The sequence below is a fragment of the Pinus tabuliformis genome, chromosome J (genome assembly GCF_031772625.1).
Source record: "Pinus tabuliformis cultivar Carrire ecotype Pingquan chromosome J, CPIR1, whole genome shotgun sequence".
Classification (NCBI taxonomy): domain Eukaryota; kingdom Viridiplantae; phylum Streptophyta; class Pinopsida; order Pinales; family Pinaceae; genus Pinus; species Pinus tabuliformis.
Window position 1 is genome coordinate 1,184,265,607 of NC_142295.1, and position 8,669 is coordinate 1,184,274,275.

The window sequence follows — 8,669 nt, forward strand, 5'->3', positions numbered from 1 at the left end:
TATGCAGTTTGGGCATCCACCGATCTGGTACTGCGGATATGCTAATATGGAGTGTTCCAAATAAAAAACTGCCTGTTAGAGTAAGAGACATATGCGGATATGATTCTTTCAAAGGCCGAAATCTCATGCTCTTTATTTCCCATTAAATTCTGGAAATTGGGTTGCCCTCTTAAAATGATATTATTCTCGTGGCTGGTATTCAACAACCGCAATTTGACATGGGACAACTTGCGGAGGAGGTGCTGGCATGGTCCGAGTAGATGTCCCATATGTGAGGCTGCAGAGGAAACCAACCTTCATTTGTTTTTTCAATGCGGCTCCTCCCTACAGATCTGGTATGAATTGTCTCTGCTCTTTGGTTTTTCTCACAATGTTTTTGTTACAGTACAGGATGCTTTCCAATGGTGGAGTGCGCAAAAAGTATCTTGACGTTCTCTATTTATCATCGTCTTATGGTGCTTATGGAAATGGAGGAACGCCAAGATCTTCCAGGAGTCTAAAGAGCCTCTGATGTCTTCTTTGCAACATATTTTAGCCACTCATGGTATGCTGCCTGTCAAGGAACCCAAGAAGGATGTGCAACGAAAAATTGACAAGACTGTCCCTCTCAATACTCTGCCCGCGGCCTTCTTTGATGGGGCCAAATATTTCAATATATGTGGATGTGGGGTTCATATAATCATGGATGAAAAGTTGCAATATTTTTTATCTTGGAACGGGGGGAGAGGTACAAATAGCCTGGCTGCGGCAAGGGTTTTAGTTGGACTGCTTGCTTTCTGCGTGTTTATGGAGATTCAAAACATTTCTATTTTTGGGGACTTGAATTCATGATTGACCATGTCAGGGGTGCCTGCCATATCAATTATCCTCATCTTTATATATGGATGAATCGGATTATGCATTTCTGGAACAATTTAGTTCAACCATCTATCAAGAACATTCCCCGCTCCCTTAATGATCAGGCGGACCGTCTGTCTAAGGATGCTCTGTCTCTTGAGCCTGGTGCTTGGTCCTTGTTGATATCTGTGGACAACCGAACATGCTTCATTCAGTATTTCTTCATCCCGGGAATATGATCTGATCTTTTTTGCTTTCTTCCCTATCCAGATATGTTTCACAATTTTTCTCTTTTTGGCTTTTAGTTTTTTCTACATCTGAATTAGTTCCTTGCATTTTGTTAGACTATTTTCTATATCCATGTTTCTGTTCTTCATGATGATGGCCCTATATCTGTAAGATCTTGTTTCCATATGATCGCAAGGATGCTAGTGTTTTTAGCTCTTGCTGTATCTCATATGTACTCTTTATATTGTCTCAATATAATACTATACAGATTTTCTCTCTGAAAAAAAACCTCATCTGGTTAGATGTCTTCATTCTCTAGTGTTTGTATGTTCATTTGGACTGTTTGTACGTTCGTGGCTTCTTTGGATATGGCGGATTAGCGGTTTCTGGTTTTCTGGTTTTGGGTAGGTCTCGCCCATTATCTCCCTCTCCTGGTTTTTTTTAATAAATCTCCTAGAAGTTATTAGACTTGTCCTCCATGAGATGTGGCATTGGTACTTAAGTGTACTATCCCACTGGGATCTTCCTTCTTTGTCAATATGGCGGCCTTATATCGTCATTTTCTGTACTTCCCCCCGTCCTAGTTTTCTTCTCGCTGTTTGTGTCTTCTATGTAAAGCGCGTTCTTCCCTCTGGAGAATTCTAGGCGCGGTTCACTATGCTTTCTCTGTCCCATCTTCCTTAACTTCCCCCATCTGGCTTTTTCTCTATCCTGGTGTTACATTCATTTTTGGATCGGGGGTAAAAATATCCTTTGTCCTTTCCTATCCTTTTCGCATTTAAGGAAGGGGATTTTCTGTCTGTTGTTGGATTTTCTCTTGTATCGATGGAAGGTGGTTCAGACTCTTCTGCCACGGAGGCTATGATCCGTGCCACCGTCATGGCGGAAAAGTCTCGTGAGAAGTCCACGATGTCCACCGAGTGGCAAGCCACGGTGGATGATATGATTGTTAAGCCTACGTGGCATGGGAAGGATTCTCGGGACCACTCAAAGGCTTCTCTCTACAACAAAGCCAGGAATCCGGTTAAGACTTCATCTCCTCCTAAGGCCATCTCTCTGGATTGCTCACATCTCTCGGACCGAATTGGCAGTCTACAGAATCTTGCATTGATTGGCAGATGGCATTTCCCGATTATGGACGATGCTGTTATGAGGAATTGGCTTGATGAGCGGTGGAAGCCTTTGATCGGATACACCCCCATTATCTCTCGCCTTATGAAAGATTGGTACTGCTTCCATTTCCTTAAGGCTTCTGATTTAGAGATCGTTTTCAAGAGTCCCTGGGTCTGTGGTAGGAGCTTCCTTGCTCTCTATCGGTGGTATATCAGATTTGACCCATTAAAAAACACTCCATCCAATAGTTTGATCTGGGTTAAACTCCCCAATCTACCTCTGGAAATGTGGTCTGTTGAATCCCTCACAGAGATTGGAAACTCCATTGGCAAATTCGTTTATGTGGATCCTTGGTGCCGTGGAGAAAAGGACAAAAGGATTGCATGGATTCTCATCGAGAAGACTTATAAAGGTGGTTATCCTGACCATATTGAGATTGGCTGGGGTCGATCCTGTATTAAACAACGGTTAGACTTCTGGGGTATTCCGTTTAGGTGCTCTTTTTTCCATAGGACTGGTCATCTCATTAACAATTGTAGGCGTCATGCAAATCCGTCTTCTAGACTATTTTTCCGCCGAAGCCGATTGGACCCGTCCATCAATCTTGCTGAGAAGCTTTCTTCATCATCTCTTTCTTTATCCGCTAATGATCCTTTTAATGTGCGGGTCCCATCCCACTCGGAGCCTCCCCTATCCCCTCGGCCGCCTCTTGTGGTCTCCTCTGTCGGGCCTGTCAATGGAACGTCCTCCTCTGTTATTCATGCTAATCTTGAGAAGGGTGGGCCTTCTAATTTCTTTTGCTCTGTCATTCCCGAACCTGCGGCCAGCATGGCGGTCCCTTCTCCCCCTCCCCTGCCCATGGGTGATTTCAATGTTGGTTCCCATTCTATTACCATCTCTTCCTCCTCCCCGGAGAAGTGCACTCGTCCTTCCACAAAGAGTAATGAGCCGCGGGAGACTGCCACCCCTTACAATTCTCCTGTGTCTTCTCCGCCGAACCGCATGGATAGTGATGTTGATTTTTTGCTCTGTAGAAAATCACTTGAACTGAAGCCCCTGACCATTCATAAGCCCAATGGTCCTTCTTCACATTGGTACTACGCTGGAGGGTGAAGGGTATCAGAGTGGATTACCCTTTCAAATTTAATCGAACTTGGTTGGAGGTCCCTGAATTCAATTCGCTTATTTCGAAAACATGGAAGGAGCTATCGGCCAGAGAATCATCCCCTCCAATGATGGATTTGAGGGAAAAAAGGTGGTAATGAGACAGGTGACAAAGGACTGGCAACAAGACAGGAAGAAAAGGGACAGGCAGTTGCTTCTTGATTTACAATTGGAGTTGGATCAACTCATTGGCTCCACCTATACAAATGATCTTCCTCTCAGTATTAAGTGTCGCATAAGGGAATTGGAGATCAGTAAGCAAAAACTTCTTCTTCAGGAGGAGACCACATGGAGGCTCAAAAGCAGAGCCTTATGGCTCAAGGAAGGGGACCGAAACACTAGTTATTTTCATAAAGTTGCAAATGCTAGGCGGGTCAAAAACTCAATTTGGAAAATTGTTGATGGAAATGGTGGATACTACGTATCCCATCAAGATATCACAAATGAAGCATTGCGGCATTTTAAATCACAATACAAAAGGAAGGAACGCTACGACATTAAGGATGTTCTCTGGGGGATCGAATTGGCACCTACTATGTTCGACACTGATGGTATCGCGAGTCTTCTCCAGCCCATTACTGAGGGGGAACTTCTTGGCATTCTAAAAGCATTTTGTAAGGATAAAAGTCCAGGCCCGGACGGCTGGACCATTGAGTTCTATATTCACTTTTTTGACCTTCTCAAAGATGACTTGTTGCGGATGGTAGAGGCTTCCCGATTATCTGGAAGTATTCATCATAACACTTCATCCACTCTGATTGCTCTTATTCCTAAGAAAGACGAAGCGGAATCTTTTCATGACTTCCGGGCGATATCATTATGCAATATATCTTTTAAAATCATATCCAAGATTACTACGGAAATATTGAAACCGATGCTGGCTTCCTTCCTCACTATGGATCAACATGCCTTCTTAAAAGGTCGCAATATATTGGATGTTGTTGCCATCACATAGGAATATATGTTTTCAATGATAACAAAATCTATGGATGCAGCCATTCTTAAAGTTGATTTGCAGAAAGCCTACGATTGTATGGATTGGGGATTCTTGAGGTGTTTGCTGGCTAAAATCAGACTAAACTCACAATCCATTGATTGGATCATGTCTTGTGTAGAAAATGTCCATTATTCGGTGCTTATTAATGGAATTCCTTCTCCATATTTTCCTGCGGAAAGGGGACTTTGCCAGGGATGCCCCCTTTCGCCTCTCTTACTTATTCTTTCTATGAACACTCTCAGTCTTCAGATAAACAGTGTCGTGGCGGATAAAAGGTGCAAGCCGGTTAGGATCTGCAGGGGTATCTATGTTTCACATAATCTATTTGTAGATGATGTGCTCATCTTCGCCATGCTGTGTAGGTCGACATGGATATGCCTCAACGAGATTCTAAATAGGTTCCAGAGGGCCACTGGGTTATATATTAACAAAGGTAAATCTTCTCTTCACCATAATGATACAAACTTGGAAATGGTTATATGGATTGCTGATCTGCTCGGTATTGGTTTAAAATCGATTAAAGATGGCATGAAATATCTGGGCTTTCAATTAAAAGCCAAAGGTTACTCTAGTGTTGACTGGCACTGGATCCTGGAAAGGTTCTTTAGAAAAATCTCGGCCTGGGAACACAGGACACTCTCTCTGGCCGGGAGATTCATTCTGTCACAGTCGGTCTTGACGCAGTTAGCGGTGTATTGGGCTCATATTTACTCTCTTCCGGCTAGCATTATCCTCAAGATAAATCGATTGCTGGCTAATTTTATCTGGGGTGGAAGTTCCAATCAAATCAAAATCCACCTAACGAAACTGGAAATGATCTCTATGCCAAAGAAGTACGGTGGTTGGGGCCTACTCGACATGCGTTCTTTCGGTAGAGCACTGTTATGTAAATCGCTGACGAGGGCCATTTTCGGAGAAGGTCTATGGAGTTCATCCATTAGGAAAAAATACCTGCAAGATAAAGATCTTGTCTTTTGGTATCGGAGGGGATCTATCGGAATTAGCCATGGCTCTGCTATATGGCTCAGTCTTAGGAAAGTCCAACATTACTTCCTGCAACGCCTAAGTTGGAACCTTTACTCTGGCGACCGTGTCTTCATCGGCATTGATTCCATTGCTGGCGATCGTGGGCACTCATGCATCCCTAAACGTTTGTTACCTTTTCTCTTCAGAAATGGTATATTCACGTGGGATAAAATTATTTCATCTTGGTGCGGCCCTATCCCTATTTGGAAAGACGCACATGAACTTCACATGCCTGTCACGCTTCATTCAGATTGGAATTCAGTATTAAACTTTCTATGCAGTTTGGGCATCCACCGATCTGGTACTGCGGATATGCTAATATGGAGTGTTCCAAATAAAAAACTGCCTGTTAGAGTAAGAGACATATATGCGGATATGATTCTTTCAAAGGCCGAAATCTCATGCTCTTTATTTCCCATTAAATTCTGGAAATTGGGTTGCCCTCTTAAAATGATATTATTCTCGTGGCTGGTATTCAACAACCGCAATTTGACATGGGACAACTTGCGGAGGAGGTGTTGGCATGGTCCGAGTAGATGTCCCATATGGGAGGTTGCAGAGGAAACCAACCTTCATTTGTTTTTTCAATGCGGCTCCTCCCTACAGATTTGGTACGAATTGTCTCTGCTCTTTGGTTTTTCTCACAATGTTTTTGTTACAGTACAGGATGCTTTCTAATGGTGAAGTGCGCAAAAAGTATCTTGGCGTTCTCTGTTTATCATCGTCTTATGGTGCTTATGGAAATGGAGGAACGCCAAGATCTTCCAGGAGTCTAAAGAGCCTCTGATGTCTTCTTTGCAACATATTTTAGCCAGTCACGATATGTTGCCTGTCAAGGAACCCAAGAAGGATGTGCAACGAAAAATTGATGAGACTGTCCCTCTCAATACTCTGCCCGCGGCCTTCTTTGATGGGGCCGAACAGTTCAATATATGTGGATGTGGGGTTCATATAATCATGGATGAAAAGTTGCAATATTTTTTATCTTGGAACGGGGGGAGAGGTACAAACAGCCTGGCTGAGGCAAGGGCTTTAGCTGGACTACTTGCTTTCTGCGTGTTTATGGAGATTCAGAACATTTCTATTTTTGGGGACTCGAAAGTCATGATTGACCATGTCAGGGGTGCCTGCCATATCAATTATCCACATCTTTCTGGATGGATGAATCGGATTATGCATTTCTGGAACAATTTAGTTCAGCCATCTATCAAGCACATTCCCCGCTCCCTTAATGATCAGGCGGACCGTCTGTCTAAGGATGCTCTGTCTCTTGAGCCTGGTGCTTGGTCCTTGTTGATATCTGTGGACGACCGAACATGCTTCATTCAGGATTTCTTCATCCCGGGAATATGATCTGATCTTTTTTGCTTTCTTCCCTATCCAGATATGTTTCACAGTTTTTCTCTTTTTGGCTTTTAGTTTTTTCTACATCTGAATTAGTTCCTTGCATTTTGTCAGACTATTTGCTATATCCATGTTTCTGTTCTTCATGATGATGGCCCTATATCTGTAAGATCTTGTTTCCATATGATCGCAAGGATGCTAGTGTTTTAGCTCTTGCTGTATCTCATATGTACTCTTTATATTGTCTCAATATAATACTATACAAATTTTTCTCTCTAAAAAAACTTTAAAATTAAATAATGATAATAATAATAATAATAATATATTCTCAAAATAATTTAAATTTAAATTATATATACATAATTCAGATGTTTCGAGATGTTGCACTAGAGCCCAGGGAAAAAAGCCACGTGCATCATAACTAGAGGTTTGAAACCACGTGGAAGTCAGATGGACCATAAAATGAGATTCAAATCCCGGGAAACCCTTAGGTTAGTACTGACCACATAAGGACAAAGTCCATGGTGCATACGTCAGCGCTGACGATACCCAACCTCTCACATTTAGGTATATATACAGCGCTCCCCTTCAATTGATGTACGCGATACTGGCAGTCATGTGTCCTCCAAGCAGAAACAGGAGGGAGCGGCCATCGGAAATAAAATGGTGGACGGAGGAACCGTGGAAGGTGAAGGAGGCCTTCAGCGTATTGGACAAAGACGGCGACGGGAAAATCAGTCTGTTGGATCTCCAGCATTTCTTCAGCTTGGGGAAGGGGCTGAGCAGAGAGGAAATGGAGGCCATGATATCTGTTGCCGACGCCGACAACAGCGGCTCTGTGGATTTTGAGGAGTTTCGCCGGATTCTGCAGCTGAATATGCCGGAAATTCAAGAAATCAAAGACAGCAGATCGAATTCTGATGATGACGGTGAGATGTGGGCGTTGAAGGAGGCGTTTAATGTGATGGACAGAGACGGAGACGGGATTGTGAGCGCAGAGGATCTCAAGGCGTTCCTCTCCTCCTCTATCGCTACAGGCGGCGGCAGCGGTGAAAGCTGCAATGTAATAATGAGCGACGAGGATTTGGCGGAGATGATAGAGGCGGCAGGCGGGTCCGCCAAATGTGGCGTTTGCTACGAAGATTTTGTCCGAATGATGATAACGATGATGAATGGCTTCTCTTAATTTGGCTGTTTTCGTTAGGCGTTGTCTACTGAAGTCTCAATTTTCCGATGGAAAGTAATTATTTATTGAATTTGGCGATTTTTTTTTATTTTATTTTTTTTAAATCTGGTTATAGGAGAGTGTGTTTGAATGTTTTTTTAACAGTGGAAATAGATACAGTACTCAAAAAATTTTGAAATCTAGTTGCTGTAATTTAAATTATTTAAAATTTCTTTTCGGCTATGGGGAATTCCAATGTAACCAGCGAATTTTGTCAAGATTTTCAGAATAATACATTGAAATAAAAAAATCTGCGATTTATGCGATGTTACTGTTGGAATATTGAATTTACAAATAAAGTGTTCCTAAGCAGGTCAAAAAAATTGCAGGAAATATTCTATTTTTGGGACATTCAAACATGTCAAAAGGGATTAATGTGTATATTTTTCTTAAAGGTATTGTTTAGGGTGGTTATAATTTCGTTGGGATGGTTAATTTTTTTTGTTGGAGTTTGATAAAAAATAAATTTTTTAAAATTTGATTGCTGGAATGGTTTTTTGGGTGGAAATAAATTAAATATTATTAAAAAATTTAAGCGACTTATAATTTTAATTTTAAAGCTTGATAATTATAATTTAAATTTCTAAAAATTTTAGCAAAATCCTATCAAAATCATACCCGAATTTCTAACTATTATTTTCCAGATAAAATTATAACATGTTAGAACTTATTTTTATTTTATTTTTTATTTACGATTTAAATATTTGAAAACATGTAAAAAGAAAATTGGAAGAA

General features: G+C 41.6%; 2 protein-coding genes across 2 annotated transcripts; both read left to right on the top strand.

Moving 5' to 3' along the window:
* Positions 1 to 6,187: 6,187 nt before the first annotated feature.
* Positions 6,188 to 6,718, top strand: LOC149231305 (uncharacterized). The gene has a single exon (XM_089381595.1). The coding sequence runs from the start codon at positions 6,188 to 6,190 to the stop codon at positions 6,716 to 6,718; it is 531 nt and encodes a 176-aa protein (XP_089237721.1).
* A 596-nt stretch (positions 6,719 to 7,314) lies between these two features.
* LOC149231306 (uncharacterized) lies at positions 7,315 to 7,988 on the top strand. The gene has a single exon (XM_089376266.1). It carries the CDS (start codon positions 7,326 to 7,328, stop codon positions 7,893 to 7,895), a length of 570 nt encoding a protein of 189 aa, XP_089232392.1. The 5' UTR covers positions 7,315 to 7,325; the 3' UTR covers positions 7,896 to 7,988.
* Positions 7,989 to 8,669: the final 681 nt, after the last annotated feature.